Source organism: Pseudorca crassidens, chromosome 11 (genome assembly GCF_039906515.1).
Source record: "Pseudorca crassidens isolate mPseCra1 chromosome 11, mPseCra1.hap1, whole genome shotgun sequence".
In the NCBI taxonomy this organism is placed as follows: domain Eukaryota; kingdom Metazoa; phylum Chordata; class Mammalia; order Artiodactyla; family Delphinidae; genus Pseudorca; species Pseudorca crassidens.
The window spans coordinates 6858947-6878436 of record NC_090306.1 but is presented as its reverse complement, the minus strand read 5'-3'; the positions used below and the strand labels follow the sequence as shown (position 1 = coordinate 6878436).

Sequence of the window (19490 nt, the reverse complement as noted above, 5' to 3'; positions counted from 1 at the left end):
GTAGTGTCTCTTTTATCTTTCTATTTGCCTGTTTCATTATCTTTTTTATTTAATTGACCCAATATAGGTGGCCAGTAGGTAATAAAAGGACAGTTTATATCTATTACTCATTTTCAAGAAATGGAGGTTTTAAGAAGTTAAGGCTAGACCTCTGTCCTCATGTTTCTAAACACACAGAGTCTCCTTGTCGAGATCATTTGTATTTATTATTTATTTACTGGTACAGTTAATTTCATTTGCTTCAAATTATCTTTGTGATCTAGGCCACCTTTCATATCCCAGAACTATGGTCAGCATAAATGAAGGGAATCAACGCATGAGATAGAACTAAAGTGAGAGTCATAGACTTTGGAAGCCAGAAGGATCTTGGAGTTCTCATTCAGTGATTGTCACAGGAGATGAATCAGAATGATACGGGTACTTCTTTTTTTTTCTCTCTCTTTTTTTGTTTTCAATTTAAAATAACATACTGCTCTCTCCAGAGATTCTGATACACCTCCCCCATTCGCCCTCCCAGGGAAGGGCTTGGATGGCTTCCCCAACCACGGCCTTTCTTATCATTACTGAGGTTGTGAGGCACTATCATGGATAAACTTGTATCCTAAACTGCAGGGGGGTTTTTGGGTAGAAGATGCAGATGATAATTTTTCCAGCTCAACCCCCTTGGTTAGACATTGACATCTGCCTTCACGGTTGTCATGTGAGCTTATTACTCCTCACTTCCTCCATTCTGATAACCTTCTAGGTAGTTGGCTTGCCTCCAGCTTTCTCAGCCCTAGTTCAGCTTACGTGTTGACACCAGAATAACCTTCCTGAAACCAAACCCTGCTCATGCCCTTTCCTCCCCTACTCATTGGTTACCTTTAATAATTTTCCTTTGCTTACAGATTAAAGTCCAAAGTACCATTTCATCCTCAGCTCTCAGTGTTCCCTTTCACTCAGTCAGCTCCCGCACACTAGTCATTCTGCAGATGCCATCAGCAGCATGGGCATTGAGTGCTTGCGATTCCCTCTGCCTGGAATTCCTTCCCTTCTCTACCTGCCTGGTGAAATCCTTCCCATCCTGGAAAGTGCTGCTTTGTGAAACGTTACTTATCCCCTCAGTCTGAAAGGTGATCTCCCTTGTTATTGGGGGTTGCTGTTGAAATTCTCACTGGTTTGTGGGCTCTTTGATATAAGGACCATGTCTTCATTTTTATCTACTCAGTATTTTCCTTATGCCATAAATATATACTTGTTGAATTAACAGTGATTTCAGTGAAGAGGGACCAGAAATCAGAAAGTTGGGTTTTTCCTTTTTTCACTCATTCTCATTTTGATTGTTCCTAGCTACAGGACGTAAGTATTCCTTATATGCTTTGTTATAGTTGCAGAAGGTCTCATTTATATGCTCCAGGGTCAGTTAATATTTGGGCCCAAGAAAGTAGCATTGAAGACAAATTTTACTTTGGTACATAGACGCTATGGCCTGGGAAAAGGAAAACTGGATATCATGTCGCGCAGCTGCTGATAAATCTGGTAGCTTAGTGTCTGATCTCAGTTATCAGAACTGGCTAAGATTGCACTTGGTTATATTTAGCTTTTTTTTGGCTTTTAAAAAAAATCATTTCTGTTATTGCCTCTTAACTGTACATGAGGAAAATACATATGGTTTGTGACTAGAACTCATACTCAGGAGCTCCCCATCCATCACATATTCTCTTGAGAAAGAAAGGAAAAAGGAAGAGGATTACATTTACTTGCAAGTCCCTTCAGCCTGGGGAATGTATAGGCTTGGTATGGTTTTCACAGCAACCATGGTTGAAACCATGTCGTGTGACGTTTATTTCAGAATGAAAATTGTCATTTTCAGTCCCTTTTTGAAAGTTACTAAGATATGGGGGTGGTGTGTTTTTTAAAAAGCTCTAGTATACTAAAGTCTACGTCTCAGGAGTGAAATAATTGTCCTTTGAGACCTCATGTTCTGCCCTATCAATCTAAGACTAGCGTCATCCCCTCAGTTACACACAATGATGCATTAAGACCGACCATGAAGGTTGCTGTTTGCTTTTTAGTATTTTCTTTTGTCTTACGTGTGTTCTGCCACTGCACCTAACAGTAAAAAAATGTCTTTGAGGCAATTTCTGTGAACGCTTTAACTAGCTGCATAGCAGCATGGGACCACTAGAGGACGGGCTCCCCCTAGCAACTCTAGCACAGTGGTAGCAAATACTGCTCAGATTTCCTGGTGGCAGGGGAGACGCCTAAAGACATGAATGAAGACTGTCAAGGGACATTTCATCTATGGAGTCTAAACATGTACCTGACCCGAAGTTTGTTGGGAATGTAGAAAAACAGCTGTTTGGGTAGGTGGAAAATGAAGAACAGAATAATACTTTCTTCAGACTTTAATACTTAAATAAATCTTTGAATAGGGAATACACTTACTGAGTTTAATGACCCCCCCCTTCCCCAGTCCCACCAAAATAGGTGATTAATGGGAAGTAAAGAGGAGTGGTTATGAGCATGAATTTGGAAAGAGACAGACTGCCTTGGCACAAAAGTTTACTCTGCCACTTACTGGCTTTTTGACCTTGGATAAATTAACCCTTATTTGCCTTGGTTTCCTCATATGCAAAATGAAGATAATAGTTCCTACTTTATAGAGTTATTGTCAGAATAAAATAAAAATTTAAAGTGCTTAGAACAAAGCCTGGCATATGGTAAATTCTCTGTTAGTACTGCTTCTACTACTGCTGCTTGGCTGGCTATCCTAATTCTGCCTATTAGGATTGCAATAACATGGTAAGAATAAGGGCAAAATGATGAGATCCTTTCCTTTTTTAAAAAAAATTAATTTTTATGGGGATATAATTGACATATAACATTGTAAATGTTTAGGTGTACAAAATGTGATACATTTATTGCAGTAATCGGAGTGTTAGCTAACACTTCTGTCGTGTAATTGTCATTTCTTTTTTGTGGTGAGAGCAACTCAGATCTAATCTCTTAGCAACTTGGAAGTTTGTAATATAATATTGTCTATACAGGCATACCTCATTTTATTGAACTTTGCTTTATTGCACTTCGCAGATACTATGCTTTTTACAAATTGAAGGTTTGTAGCAACACTTCATCGAGGAAATCTATCAGTGCCATTTTTCAATAGCATTTGCTCACTTTGTGTCTCTGTGTCATGTTCTGGTAATTCTCACAATATTTCAAACCTTTTCATTATTATATTTGTTATGGTGATCTGTGATCAGTGATTTTTTTTTTTTTTTGTGGTACGCGGGCCTCTCACCGCCATGGCCTCTCCCGTTGCGGAGCACCGGCTCCGGACGTGCAGGCTCAGCGGCCATGGCTCACGGGCCCAGCCGCTCCGCGGCATGTGGGATCTTCCCGGACCGGGGCATGAACCCGTGTCCCCTGCATCGGCAGGCGGACTCTCAACCACTGCGCCACCAGGGAAGCCCATCAGTGATCTTTGACGTTACTACTGTGACTTGCTGCAGGCTCAGATGATGGAAAGCATTTTTTAGCAATAAAGTATTTTAAAATTAAGGTATGTATGTTGTTTTTCAAGGCATAATACTACTGCACACTTAATAGACTACAGTGTAGTATAGACATAACTTCTGTATGCCCTGGGAAACCAAAAATTTGTGTGACTTGCTTTATTGCAATATTCGCTTTATTCTGGTAGTCTAGAACTGGATCTGTGATTTCTCCAAGGTATGTCTATAACGACTGTACTATGCATTAGATCTCTAGAACTTATCTACTGGTTGAAAGTTTGCAACCTTAAACTGCATTGCCCCAATTCCTCCACCTCCTAGCCTCTGGTAACCACCAGTCTACTCTCTGTTTCTATGAGTTTGGCTTTTTTAGATTCCACATATAAGTGGTATCATAGAATATACTATTTGTCTTTCTCTGACTTTTCTCACCTCGCATAATAACCTCAAGGTCTCTCCACGTTATTGCAAATGGCAAGATTTCCTTCTTTCTTATGGCCAAATAACATTTTCTTGCATATGTATACCACATCTTCTTTATCCATTCATTGCAAATGGACCCTATGGTTGTTTCCATACCTTGCTATTGTGAATAATGCTGCAATAAACATGGGAGTGCATATATCTCTTCAATATCCTGTTTTCATTTCCTTTGGATATATACCCGGAAGTTGAATTGCTGGATCATATAGTAGTTCCCTTTTTAATCTTTTGAGGAAACTCTGTACTGTTTTCCATAGTGGCTGGACTAGTTTTCATTCCCTCCAAGAGTGTGCTAGGGTTCCCCTTGATCCACATCCTCACCAACACTTGTTATCTCTTCTTGTCTTCTGGGTGATAACCATTCTAATAGATGTGAGATGATATCTCACTGTGGTTTTGATTTGCATTTCCCTGATGATTAGTGATGTTGAGTGCGTTTGCGTGGGAATGGGTCCCAAGCATCATTCTTGCCAGCCTGGGCCCCAACCCCAGGACTCAGAACAGTGTGAATTAGAAATGGTTTCTTTGTGGTCTTGAGTCACACTGAGTCAGTCAACTGCTTGTGACTCTAAAAAAATGATCTTTTGGCTATTTGTATGTCTTCTTAAGAAAAATGTCTGTTTAGTTCCTCTGCACATTTGAAAAATTGGATTGTTTTTGTTATTGAGTTGTATGAGTCCTTTGTATATTTTGGATATTAACTTCTTATCAGATATATGGTTTGCAAATATTTTCTCTTATTCCGTAGGTTGTCTTTTCTTTCTTTCTTTGTTTTTTTGATTGTGTCTTTTGCTGTGCAGAAGCTTTTTAGTTTGATGTACTCCCACTTCCTGATTTTTGCTTTTGTAGCTTGTGCTTTTGGTGTGATATCTAAAAAATTGTGGCTAAGACCGATGTCAGGGAGCTTCCTCCATATGTTTTCTTCTAGGAATTTTATGGTATCACGTGTTAGTTTAAGTCTTTAATCTATTTTGAGTTAATTTTGGGGAGTGGTCTAAGATAGTGGTCCAATTTTATTTTTCTGCATGTGGTTATCCAGTTCTTGCAACACATAGTTTTGTTGAAAAGACTGTCCTTTCTCATTGAGTGTTCTTGGCTCCCTTGTCAAATATTAGTTGACTGTAAATGCAGGAGTTTATTTCTGCACCTCTATTTAGTTGCATTGATCTATGTGTCTCTTTTTCTTTTTTGCGGTATGCGGGCCTCTCACTGTTGTGGCCTCTCCTGTTGTGGAGCACAGGCTCCGAACGCACAGGCTCAGCGGCCATGGCTCACGGGCCCAGCCGCTCCGCGGCATGTGGGATCTTCCTGGACCGGGGCATGAACCCGTGTCCCCTGCACCGGCAGGCAGACTCTCAACCACTGCGCCACCAGGGAAGCCCTATGTGTCTCTTTTTATGCTAGTTTTTTAATGTTTTAATTATGATAGCTTTGTAGTATAATTTGAAATAAGGAAGTATGATGCCTCCGGCTTTGTTCTTTTTTCTCATGATTGCTTTGGTTATTACTTTTTTGTGGTCTTTTGTAGTTCCACACAAATCTTAGGATTATTTTTTCTATGTGAAAAATGCCATTGGAATTTTGATAGAGGTTATGTTGAATCTATAGCTGGCTTGAGTAGTATGGACATTTTAGCAATATTAATTATTCCTATCCATGAACACAGGATATATTTCCTTTTTTTTTTGTTTTTTTTTTTTTTGCTGTACGCGGGCCTCTCACTGCTGTGGCCTCTCCCGTTGCGGAGCACAGGCTCCGGACGCGCAGGCTCAGCGGCCATGGCTCACAGGCCCAGCTGCTCCGCGGCATGTGGGATCTTCCCAGACCGGGGCACGAACCCACGTCCCCTGCATTGGCAAGCGGACTCTGAACCACTGCGCCACCAGGGAAGCCCTCAGACAAATTTTTAACTTTTCAAAGACTTGGATATGTTATTTGTGAAGGTGGGAAGATAATAATACATACTTCATTTTGTGAATATTATGCAAGTTAACTTCTGATCAGTACTTAAAACAGTGCCTGGCATATCAACAAATGTGAACTGTCATTGCTTTAGAGGTATTTTTTAAGTAGTGCTCCAAGGTTATTACAGTTAGCATGAGCTGGTACTCATATTCTCCCGGGTGTATTGCTTGGGTTATTTACATTAACTTTGTTTGACTGAAGGAATTTTTTAAATCTCTCTCCACAAACTCTCTGTAGCAGTCTAAATCTTTGTGTGTGTTTTTAAATAAAGTATTTCATTGTTTGATAAATCCCTGAAGTTATTTCCTACTTTGGAAACTATTGATATTGTCTATCTTCTTCATTAATGTGAAGGGCACATGGTTTTGAGCTGCCATAACTAGTCTGTAAAACAAGCCATATTTGTTTCATTCCCTTGTTTATAATGGCTATCTTCATAAAAACGGAGTATTGAGTAAGATGCCTGTATTTAAATTTTCTAAACCAATATGAATCCTTCTTGGAAGCTAATTTTAAAATATCTTATGCTTGTTGTGCTTAATTGACAATCATTAAAATGGAGTTCGTTAGTCTGTAGTGAATACCTGTTGTCCTCCTTTAAATGCTGTACATATATACCTCTTTTCCAATGCATGCAGAGTCTATTCCTTCTTTCTAGAAGATGTACAGAGCTGCCCAGTGACTTGAGTATGCCATCGACTTGCTAATTTGGAATTTTATAGCATTGCATCAATTCATGGATTTTAAACATTATTCTTGGTTGTCTTTTAAAAATTTTTTTTTGCAGTACGCGGGCCTCTCACTGTTGTGGCCTCTCCCATTGCGGAGCACAGGCTCCGGACGCGCAGGCTCAGCGGCCATGGCTCACGGGCCCAGCCTCTCCGCGGCATGTGGGATCTTCCCGGACCGGGGCATGAACCCGTGTCCCCTGCATCGGCAGGCGGACTCTCAACCACTGCGCCACCAGGGAAGCCCAATTTTCAGGATTTTTAAAAAGGGAGGGACAGAATGACTGGTAATCCTGGTATTATTCTCATAAATGTTAGTTGGATATTAAGTAGTGAAATAGTTATGCAATCTGTTACAGATGACATACATGGTGTAACTAATTTTCCTTTCAGTTTTCACATGAGGGGTCACCTGGAATTGCTGTCTTGTGGGCTGGAGAGCCTTCCAGTCCAACTGCTGTTTTTAATGACAGCAAGATGTGGGCTCAGAGTGAAAGACACTGTATGGGGACAGGGGCTCATCTGGCCACCATCAGCACAGAAGCTGAGCAGGTATGTTGAGAGGCTTACATCCGTTTCTCTGCTGGTTTGAATCTCTTTGCAGAGAAAGGGGAATTTCTGTGCTCTGCTATGCATCTGTGCCTTTGCTTCATCTCTTCCAACTACCTGGAAAGACTTTTCTTCCTCTCTCATTTTTCTTCACATGGCCAAGTTCTTCTGGTCTTCCCAGATTTGATTCATGTGTTATTTTCTACAGAAAACTACCCTGACCACCTTCTCTGCTCCATCTTTCCTATTCTAGTTTGGAGATACTTCCGTGGTACTTTGTGCATCGTGTGACCATGGCACTTACTTCAGTGTTCCCATGAGTCCTACTTTGTAGAGGGCTGGAGCCATGCCTTAAGCATCTTTGCATCTCCAATGGCCTTTGCAGTGCTAGGCACACTTAGATAGGTCCTGATAAATATTTCATGAGTAAGTAAATAAATGAATGGTTAATCAGGATTGAAATAGCTTCTCAGAATAGAGCACAGGAAAAATAATTCAGAAGTATGGTTGTCATTCTAAAAAAAAAAGAAAATCTCAAGGTAAATTCAATTTGAACTGAAATTTATTTCCTCATGTAATATATTTCCATATATGTACGATACCATGACTCAGATTCTATTCTTGGTTAGTAGGGTTTCGTGGAGGATTCTGTTTCCATGGCTTTGCAACTATAGGTTCACCAGCTCCTGAATAAAATGGAGTTTAATGAAATACACAAACAATTGAAGAAGGTAATTTTAAAAATAAAAGTTCCTAGAAATCCAATCCTATTAAGTACTGCGCTAAGTGATTTGCAAGTTGATCTCACTTAATCTTCACAGTGACTCTATGAAATAGTGGAGTCATCCCTTTTGGAGTTGAGAAAACTGGGATTTGGTGAAATTAAAGCACTTGTTAACATTGTGGAATAAACGCCAGAGGGGGGATGTGAAAACAGATCTGATGCCAATGCTTTTGTGCTTAACTAGTACTTTATTTGACTTCTTTCCTCTGTTCCTAACATAACAGCTATCACCTGATAAAGGCAAATATACTTATAAAAATTCACATTTTTATGCAGAACGTTATCACTCAATTTTTGGATAGCGATTTTCATATTTCCTGGGACTTACAGATGAGAACCTTGAAAGCCAGTGGCATTGGGTGGACAAGACACCATTGAACCCACAGATGGTGTGAGTATACTGACTGGGGCAAAAGAGCTTTATAGGCAAAGGTGAGAAGAAGACAGCAAGCAGAATTTATTTTGGGGTGGAGTATACCAGTGTAAGAAAGCTTACTCGGAATAGAGCATAGTGTGTTGAGTAACCTCTATACTAGTAGACACTACGCTTGTGTTGGTCAGTGCAGCTCTAAATGTTTCACTAGGAACATTTTCTCTGCCTTGTCCTCTGGCCTCTACCATACACACCCAACATGTATAGACACACACACACACACACACACACACACACACACACACACACACACACACACACACACACACACACACACACACACACACACTTCAGATTCTGGCCCGAGGGTGAACCCAACAACTACCAGAAAGAAAAATGTGTTGTCTTTGTTAATGACAAAGACAAATGGGCCTGGAATGATTTTCCTTGTGACTTTAAGACAAGTAGGATTTGTAAGATACCTGGAGCAGCATTCAACAAGAAGCCTAGGAAGGGGTCCCTGTTATGAGGACAGAAAAGAAGAACCAATTAGACTAGGGAAGAATGTACATGCATCGTGGGAACAGAGAAAACATTCTCAGTCATAGAACATTATGGCCGTAGTTATTCTTGTTTAATTCATTCAAGATAATGTGCTTTTGTGTAGTGTTTTGGTGGAAAAAATCATATTTTTCTGTGAGAATCAATTTTCATTAACTTTGCTTTCTTGATAGTATTTCAAGGTATTTACTTTTCAGTTAGTGTGTATTGATTAACGTATCTAAGAGTAGCTTGAATGGTGAAATCTATAAGTCATTGTTTCCTCTGCTTCAATTCTTAGCTCTTAAAGTTCAAAGGTGGGATATTCCTACTGGTAGTGGTGTATCATTGTTTTTAACCCAAATATCACAAACTCTTTAAAGTTTTTAAGCAACATTTTTATTGTCTGATGCTTCATTTTTTTTTTTTTAATTTATTTATTTATTCATTTATTTTTGGCTGCTTTGGGTCTTCATTGCTGCGCGCTGGCCCCCTATAGCTGCAGCGAGCCGGGGGCTACTCGTTGCTCTGCAGCATGTGGGATCCTCCCGGACCAGGGCTCGAACCCGCGTCCCCCGCACCGGCAGGCAGACTCCCAACCACCGCGCCACCAGGGAAGCCCCTGATGCTTCATTTTCAGACTTCTTAATAGTATGCCATTAGATTGAAATTCCACGAGCAAAATATTTTCTGAATAACAGAATAGAATATTTAGAATTATGGTATTGCCCAGGTAGAAAAAAAAGTCTATTTACCTTTTCAAAAATTTACTTCTTACTCCACTTTAAAAGTCTTCCCATAGTGGGGAGTCTCAAGCTGACTTAATTTCTTTTTGAGTGGAAAAGTCCATTACAGGCCACCTTTACCAAACTCCTTTACTTCTATAGCTATGGACACAAAACCCTTGGGAAGCCGAAGAGCTCACCTTCACATGTCTAGTGTATGACAGAAACAGGACTATGGCCCAGATCTACCTTTCATAGCAAGTGAAATGTGTTCCCTTTGGTATTATGGGAGAGTTACTGGAGGTGCTGTGGCCTCTTGGCTAAAAGGTAATAGTTCTTAATTATTCTTGCAACATTGTATTAGTGTTTCTGTATTTTTAATTTGAATCAGAAAAAAATTATATTTTCAATCCATTTATGTAAATTGTTAGCAAGCTTCTTTAGAGCTATAAAGCTGCAGTTCAAACTAGCAAGGAAATCATGGCTTTAGCAACCTGAAGTTATGCGTTTGCGATGTGTGTAGTTTTAATTGTGAAGCAGTCACATCCAACATCAACAAAATAAGGCTGTCTTCTTACATATATTCATTTTGCTGACGTTTCCTGCATCCAAGCTAAAAAATTTCAAGTGACAGCTTTTTAACCTAACTTCCTTACCACTATTTTTTTTTTTTTTTTTTTGCGGTATGCGGGCCTCTCACTGCTGTGGCCTCTCCCACTGCAGAGCACAGGCTCCGGACGCGCAGGCTCAGCAGCCATGGCTCACAGGCCCAGCCGCTCCGCGGCATGTGGGATCTTCCCGGACCGGGGCACGAACCCGTGTCCCCTGCATCAGCAGGCGGATTCCCAACCACTGCGCCACCAGGGAAGCCCCTTACCACTATTTTTAAAAACAGTATTTATTCTGTAAATTAGTGATCTTGTAAGTTTGGAATATTAGTGTTTGATTGATTATGTGTGTGTCTGTGTGTGTCTGTGTTTAAAGCTGATACTTTTAACTGAAGTAGCACCAAGTGACTTTAACTGTGTTAGCCATAAATTACATAGCACAAATCTACAAAACTTGTTGAAATAAATTTATGTAAATGATAATAGGCTTGTATAGTTAATATTATCCATTTTTCATTTGTATAAGACTGTATTTAAAGATTCAGTTGTCAATAAAATATGACCTGTTTGTGATTTTATACATCTGTGTCTACATCTATACCTCTAATCTATTTCTCCCCCTGCTGATCATTTTTCATTCCCTCCATGGCTACCATCACAGACCAAGTTACCATCTCTTACCTGGATTATTGCAATGGCCTTCTGATTGTTCTCCCTGTTTCCACCCTTGGTCCCTTTCTGTGTATCCTCAAGTCTCATGGCACCTCTCCTAGTCTTCACAATTTCTTTAAGACAACTGATAGTAATTTTATAAAAATAATTGCCTATTTCTTTAGGACATTGCAATAGTTCTAGAACTTTGAAACGCTTAAAAAATCTAAACACTTTTTATGTTTGAAAATGTAATGTATGTGTGCATTAAAAAGGCAAACAGTAAAAAACATTAATAAAAGTATAAGGTGAATCTCTCATTCACCCTGAACCCCTAAATGCCTCTTCAAAGTAACTATGATTATCGGTTTCTTATGTGTATATCTATACATGTTATATTTCCCCCCATGCATTCACATGCAAAAACTACCTAGCTATGCCCCATCCAATGAATGATTTTAGGGCTATATTGTTGAGAAAGGAAAAGGGGGGTGGGAAGAAGAAGAAATAGGAAAGCAAGGAGAATGTTTTACTTGATTCCTTATCATTTTTCTTTTAGGGACCCTTCAGGAAAAAGTTTTTTGTGGTAATCTATAAGGCCTATAAAATTCTTGAAGTTCAAGAGAAATTCTTAAATTTCACCTCAATTTTTTTATTTGTTAAATTCAAGTAAAATTAAATTTAATGTTTTAAAAGACTCATCTGTTGTATGATTTCTAACTATATCAACTTGGGATTTGAATTTTTTTCACTTTCATCTTTATACAATTGTGCTCTGTAGGAATTTTTAATAATAAATATGTATCATTTTTATAAGATGTAGTACAGTGATTTTTCTTTTTTAAAAAATTGGGGACCCCAATGGTAATAGTATTTAAGTCATAACAGTGGTTTATTTGGGGAATATGGTCTTGGGAATATGAATGATTAATTACTCTTTATTTTTTGCAACTTTTTGGGTTTTCCGGTGCCTAAGTATTTATGTAGTCCTATAAAATACGATATTTAAAAACAGTCTCAATTGGATGATTTCCTTCTCAAAGAAGAATTTTCCTGATAAATAATTTAGGTTCTAATGATCTTTACTTTGGCAAATAAACCCTTAACAATTGTTTCTTTTCTTGCCAAACTTTGAAGGCAGAGTTAGTTGTATAACTTAAATTATAAATGGTGAAATAATATACATTAATATTTTTATATCTTTCAATATTAATGTAAGATAATTATAGCCACCTGAAATACAACAACAATGAACAAAAAAATGTCCACATGTTTTTCAGTGTTTCCTCATTGATGTTTATGAGATGAAAAAAAGAAATTAGAAAGTTGAAGATATTTTTATTGGATTACTTTCAGGTTGAATGACTTTTGTTTTAAAGGCATATTGATTTCAAAACCACAGATTGTCACTTATGCCTAAGAGAAATAAATGTTTGTAAAGAAAGCTAATATATAGGGCTTTCCTGGTGGCGCAGTGGTTGAGAGTCCGCCTGCCGATGCAGGGGACATGGGTTTGTGCCCCGGTCCGGGAAGATCCCACATGCCGCGGAGTGGCTGGACCCATGAGCCATGGCCGCTGAGCCTGCACGTCCGGAGCCTGTGCTCCGCAACGGGAGAGGCCACAATAGTGAGAGGCCCGCGTACCGCAAAAAAAAAAAAAAAAAAAAAGAAAGCTGATATATTATTTTCACTTGTTCAGTTGAATTTTCCCATTCAGTGATTACGTGTTAATTCCAATGATTTCAAGGGTCTCTTTATGGTGCTGTGTGCAAGAAACATGGTTATAAAACTTCCATGTTATTTATATATTCTTGAATAATCTTTTCAGTATTGATAGAATATTATGCAATAAATGGATAGGCTTGAGACAGGAAAGTGTCAAGTTGACTGTTGTCTTAGAATAATTTGACTATTGGACTCTGGTTCTGGCTGAGCAATAGATACATTTGGGTGCGATCCAGTTAGTCAATGGAAGAGAATAGAGAGGAAATGGAGTTTCTGAGATGAGTAGACTGGATGACAGTCTCTTTGGAGCTGAAGGTTAGCATGATCTTTGTAAGAAGGTGCAGTGAATGCCTTTGGCCGGAAAGTCCACACCAGTCTTTTAAGCAGGAATACGTTTCATGACTTGAAGAAGTTTCCTACTTATTATATAGGAGAACATAGGAGATATGCTTAGGTAGGGAGTGAAAAACAGGATGAAATTGAGAAGAGAAGACAGACTTTTCAGGAACTAAAAAGAAGACATGACACAGAGCCTGATTTCGAATTGTTCAAGGCACTTTCCAAAATCCTCTTCTTTGCTGGATTTGGTGCTTGTTCTGTGTCCCTGTATTTTCTTACAAATACTCATAACTGAAGCAAATGTACCAAAAGGAGAAATACTCCTTTCCCCCCCGCCCACAACATTGCTAGAGAAGCTTGGTAAATTCTGAGAAATCCCGAGACTGATGTAGAGAAAAATGCACTTCTGTCAATATCATGAATTATAACATTCAAAACGATGTATTTTTATTTACATCAAAGCGACAAACACTTATGAAGTCCTTATAAAGTGCAATGCACACTTATGTTAGAGTTGTGCGGCTGTGATTATCGCTTGTTCCTTCTCATTTATACGTTTACATTGTGCCTTCTGTCTTGGTGATTTTTCTCTGTTCAACTATTTCTTTCTGGCATTTCACAAATCCGAAACATATTGAAGAAACAGGGCATATCATTCCAGTTTTGCCTTGGATTTGAAGAGTCTCTTATGGTGGCGCAGTCCTCCACTGTAACTATGTTGTTGGGCTCTCCTATATCCCAGAAGCTGAAAGAGAGGGACATGGGAGATTTACAAGAGGTAAAGTGACCTGTAAACTAGGCAAATTACATTTGTGTTGTTTAACTTCACAACAATTTTGTGAGGCAGGGATTATAATCTCTTATTGATAAAGAAAAGGAATCTCAGAAAAGCTAAACCATTTCTCTAAGTCACAGAGTTTGTGAACAGTGAAGTTAAACTGGACCTTTCTGACTTGCTGTTCTGCGATGATGTCTCATGGCTTTAGATCCAGAATGAGATGTTATGGGAAGGATTGATATCCTGATGGATTTGTTTCCTTCATACTCATATATCATGTCTGCTCCCTTTATTCTACAGTTTGTATTCACTGAGGCACATACTTCAGTCATGTTACAGTGCTATAGTGAAACAATGTGTTAAAGGATCAAAGCATCCTACTTTTACTCCGTAAGAATCTGTTAGCTTTCTCAAATCCCTGTTTTTGTCTCATTGATTGCAGTTTGTGGGCATAAGACTACGAATTCCACTCTTCGTCTTGCATGCACTTCCAATGAATTAGTGCACAATTCTAAGCCTCTTCTCATTTCATCTGTTATTTCCCCTTTATTCTTGATCTAGTTCCAGGAGATGGGAGCAGTAGATCCTTGTACTTCTCTTTTCTGTCTTCTACATCAGCTCTTTCCCTTCTTGCATCTAATATCACCAAGAATGGACTTGAATATACCTCCTGGACCAGAAGGAAGTTCTGAGGACTCTCCTCAACGGTGGTCTAACTTTACAATTTGGGCTAGTGTTATAATTCTACTACAAGAAGGAAGTTACCTCAGAGACTTTGTGAAAGGTGTACCATCTACCCATTGCCACTGACCCTCAGTCACCTGGTCCGTCAGTCCAATATAAAACTCTTTCCTTTTAGGTTTCATACTGTAAAGGAATTCCTATGGAAGATACACACAAAATATGAGGAGATCAATTATCCCAATTCTGAACAAATGTTGAACGTAATTGTTATTAAAAGAAATAAAGTAGGATCTAGACTAGAGATGACAGAAAAATGGGCCTGAAATGGTAAGATCATAGAGGATTACCTCCTGATTTGTTTACTGTGGTAAAACATACATAACATAAAATTAAACCAATGAAAAAGAACCTTCAACAGAGAAGGAGGTTCTCAGTAACACAGTCAAAATTTGTCTACTGTTATTGGTAGCCCAAAACATTACAAATCATAGCTTAAAGATAATGGACATTTTGCTTGCCCTCTTTCACATGTTTATAAACATACTGGTCATTCTAAAATGAAGTCCCAACCCTCTTTTTTCCTGCCTTACTAATTAAGGAACTGAACATGGAAGTTCCTTTTTTTCTAGTTTCTAATGAAACTACAAATGAAACTAGTAATGAAAATAAAGTTGGTATTGACTTACAGAAATGATAAGAACAGCATGTATTTCAGTAAATTCACTTAACAAATAGTAACTGTGGGCCAAATACAGTACACATGTATGGAAAAAGGGATGTGTCCTGTGAAGGGTGTTTCATTGGCACTGGAGGAAGCTGTACTCCAACTACCTGCTCCTCCTGTGTGTTGATAACCACCAGATGAGCTCCCATGTTCGAGCAGTTTTTTAAGCTTGCTGTCCAGGTCATGGTGTTAGTAGAAAAGAAATAGCAGCTGGATTGAAAATGTACCCAGTTCAATGGACAGCAATTCTTGACTGAACCTAGAAGGAGAGAAGTTTCTGTGAGAGTCCTCACAGAACTGGGTAAGTTACAGAATTGGGTAAGATAACAGAAACCTTCCTCTGAGCCCATAAAGTTCCTCATTTATCGTCCGAAGCCTTGAAACCCCTGTTATGCTACTGACATGGAACCCTATTATCTGTTCATAGACTTCCAAGTTCAGAGGAAAATTATGCATTTTATCTGAGTGACCTCGAAGCAACCACCTCTCATGTTGCCCAAACAATGTACCCTCCACAGAATCTCCAAACTGGTTGTCCAGATGGGCTACAGTTCTTAGACTTACAGAATTTAAGTCTTTGAAGTTTATGGGAACCCTCCTGCACTGTTGTTGAGAATGTAACTTGATACAATCACTATGGAACACAGTACGGAGGTTCCTTAAAAAACTAAAAATAGAACTACCTTATGACCCAGCAATCCCACTACTGGGCATATACCCTGAGAAAACCATAAATCAAAAAGAGACATACCACATTGTTCATTGCAGCTCTATTTACAGTAGCGAGGACATGGAAGCAACTTAAATGTCCATTGACAGATGAATGGATAAAGAAGATGTGGCACATATATACAATGGAATATTATGCAGCCATGAAAAGAAACGAAATTGAGTTATTTGTAGTGAGGTGGATGGACCTAGAGTCTGTCATACAGAGTGAAGTAAGTCAGAGAAAAACAAATACTGTATTCTAATGCATATATATGGTATCTAAAAAAAAAAGAAAGGTACTGATGAACCTAGTTGCAGGGCAGGAATAAAGATGTAGACATGGAGAATGGCCTTGAGGACACGGGGTGGGAGGGGGCAGCTGGGCGAAGTGAGAGTAGCATCGACATATACACACTACTGAATGTAAACTAGTTAGCTGGGGGAAGCAGCAGCATAGCACAGGGAGATCAGCTCGGTGCTTTACAATGACCTATAGGGGTGGGATACGGGGGGTGGGAGGGATTCTCAAGAGGGAGGGGATATGGAGACATACGTATGCATTGGCTGATTCACTTTGGTGTACAGCAGAAACTAACACAGTATTGTGAAGTAATTATACTCCAATAAAGATCTATTAAGGGCTTCCCTGGTGGCGCAGTGGTTGAGAGTCCGCCTGCCGATGCAGGGGTCACGGGTTCGTGCCCCGGTCCGGGAAGATCCCACATGCCGCGGAGCAGCTGGGCCCGTGAGCCATGGCCGCTGAGCCTGCGCATCCGGAGCCTGTGCTCCGCAACGGGAGAGGCCACAGAGGGAGAGGCCCGCGTACCGCAAAAAAAAAAAATCTATTAAAAAAATTAAAAATAAATAGTACAGTCTCTCTCAATTTAATGGTGAGGAAATTGTAGCCCAGAGAAGGAAGTCATTTTCTACTGTCATGTAGCATTTTGCTAAGACTTGGATCAGGAGTATATGCAAGAGTATAGGGAGCATACTTCTGAGGTATTTCCAAATTTCCTACTCCATGCATTTTTTTCTCCTTCACCTCATTTTGGAAGCAGGTGATGAATGAAAACAAAAAGTGCACTTCTGGGAATAACACCTTCCACTTCTAGATTGACTCTTCAGACATATACCTCAAATTTATTCTAAAAGTTTGCTATAATGTCTGCAAAGTGTCCTGCCCCAATGCTAATTGCACTTCCAAAGTTTTATTCCTGTCCTCTTACCAACTCCTCATTATTCTCTGACAGTACAGGCAAGATTTTGCATTTAAAAGGACCTAACTCGACTACTTTGTTTATCCCCAAATCAATCTAGAAGCCAGAAAATGTTGATGTGTAAATTTAGCTGTTCAAATTTGATTACCTAATCCATCATTATAGCAGGAGAACTCCGTGGAATTCTCGAGTGGCTGGAACTTTTTCTCATCACAGAGCTGAAAGGTGTGATATGACACTGTAAGGAAAGGGGCACAGTTAATGTTCATTACTCTTGATAAAAATACATTATATCATCTCTGTAGTTATAAAAGTACCAATAATTATGATATTTCCTTACTATCTACTTTTCCTTCAGCATGGAGAGGAACCGAGGTTTACTTACTCAAAGAAGAGAGAATTCACATTTCATGGTTTTCCTTATTTATGAAAATAAACGTACATTTTTTCAGGCCCAAAGACCCAAAGAAAACAAATGTGTTTGCGCTCTCTCTTATGCCAAGTCTAACCTCTCAAACCTTCCTTCCAAGAAGTGATTTGTTGTGCCTCTGGCTAGGATCTCAGGGCAGGGTTACACTAATGACAAGGGTACGGGGGTGTGGGTGGAGGACTCAGGGCCACTAAGGAGATAAAAGATGCGTACCGTGAAAAATGTGTCACAGGTCACTGAAATTTGGTAACAGTTTTATACTGGTTGGGGTTTCTGGCTTGAGATAAATCGGGGGAAAATTGGAATAGAAATACCCTTTGTGGGAGAAGAGAACTCACAGGCAACAAGGAAGAATTCACTCCTAATATTCACCACGGAGCTTGAATTTGACCTTCAGAACTCACCAACACATCTGGTGATAAAACAGGCACTCAGTAGCAGGATGCAGAGCCCAGCAACGGTCCATAAGAACACTTGGGAAGAGAAGCATCCTCTTTCTGGAGAAAGACATAGACATGGTCAATCTTCCCTTAAAATCTACAAAAGAGATATAAGAAATTCCTATTACCTTGCTTATCTCCTTCCACTTGCATTGTCTATATTGAGTAATTCTCAAACTTCAGCATGCATCAGAATCATTTGGAGGGCTTGTTAAAACACAGATTGTGGGGCCTCACCTCCAGAGTTAAAAATTCAGTAGAGCTGGTATGGAACCAACAAGTTCCCAGGAGCTGAGGGTGCTGCTGGCCTGGGGACCACACTTAAACAACCACTGGAGTAATTCATTACAAACTTTAAGACTCTGACTCATAGACTTGGATAGATTTGCAGTTTTTCCTTTCTAACTCTCCCAGATTTCTCCCCTTCTTTCCCTATCTTTCTCTCTCTCTTTCTCCCTCTCACTCTTCCCTGATTTTCCTGTCTCTCTCCTGCTCTCCTCTTTTCAGTGTCTCCTTTACCAAGTCCTTTGTAAGTGAGTCAGATAAAACATTGATGATCTAGGAGTTCCTCTCCTCCTCCCTCCCAACACACATTTTACCTACAAGGAGAGAGTGAGTTGCAGAGATGTGAAGTGACTTGCCCAATGGGACACAATGAACTATGGAAAGGGTAGCTTTCCCTAAACTCAATCTCCAGCAATCCAGTCTTCTAACATCTAGTCTTCTAACCATCCTCTTTTATTTCCCTCTCTTTCACTCTCTGTCTCTCCTCTTTTACTCTACTGGATATTTTCTATTGTCCTATCCCCAACGTATTTAACATCTCTTCCACAAAAAGATCTATGAAAGAAATGGGATAGTTGCAAATTTTACCTGTGCTTTGTGATGCAGATGATTTGGATGAATCCATTCTTTCTCTTTCTGTCTCTCCCTCCTCCTCTCTGTCTCTCTCCTCAGTTTCTAAGTATAAGAGTGTTTTGTTGATAAGATTCAAAGAAAAAGAATCTTTAAGGATGAATACTTTAACTGTATTTTAGGAAGTTCAACCCTAAGACTTAAGAAAATTAACTTGCTCTGTGGCTGTGTGTTTAAGTCAGGATTTCCTTTATTGCATAAGGAGGGCAAGGGAGTTTATTGGGCAGCAAATCAGTCTCCTCATTCCAGGAAACAACAAAATGGGGAAATGATAACATTTTAAGTACCAACAAAACAGACTGACCTTAGGGAGGTATGAGGGGCTTAAAAAATATTGTTTTATTTTGGTCGATAAAATGTTTCTGCTTTCTTCCAGACTTAACTCATCCCTAAAATTTTCCTTGACACCCGTGGAGCTTACCTCTGCACTCCCAATTTCACTTTGATCTCTTTTTTTAAAAATTTTTATTGGCGTCTAGTTGATTTACAATGTTGTGTTAATTTCAGGTGTACAGCAAAGTGAATCAGTTATACATATACATATATCCACTCTTTTTTTTTTTATTTTTAAGATTCTTTTCCCACATAGGCCATTACGGAGTATTGAGTAGAGTTCCCTGTGCT

At 39.3% G+C, this 19490-nt stretch overlaps 1 protein-coding gene and 1 pseudogene across 1 annotated transcript; one reads left to right on the top strand and one right to left on the bottom strand.

The window, feature by feature from the left end:
- The window catches only part of LOC137202709 (uncharacterized), a 34364-nt pseudogene extending 24054 nt beyond the window's left edge, over nt 1-10310 (top strand).
- Nucleotides 10311-13392: 3082 nt separating this feature from the next.
- On the bottom strand, nt 13393-19042 carry LOC137201590 (C-type lectin domain family 4 member E-like). Its single transcript, XM_067695628.1, has 6 exons — nt 18825-19042; nt 17916-18008; nt 17230-17319; nt 15261-15412; nt 14511-14626; nt 13393-13712 (listed from the first exon to the last, which is right to left on the bottom strand). Exons 1-6 carry the CDS (start codon nt 18859-18861, stop codon nt 13562-13564), a joined length of 639 nt encoding a protein of 212 aa, XP_067551729.1. The 5' UTR covers nt 18862-19042; the 3' UTR covers nt 13393-13561.
- Nucleotides 19043-19490: the final 448 nt, after the last annotated feature.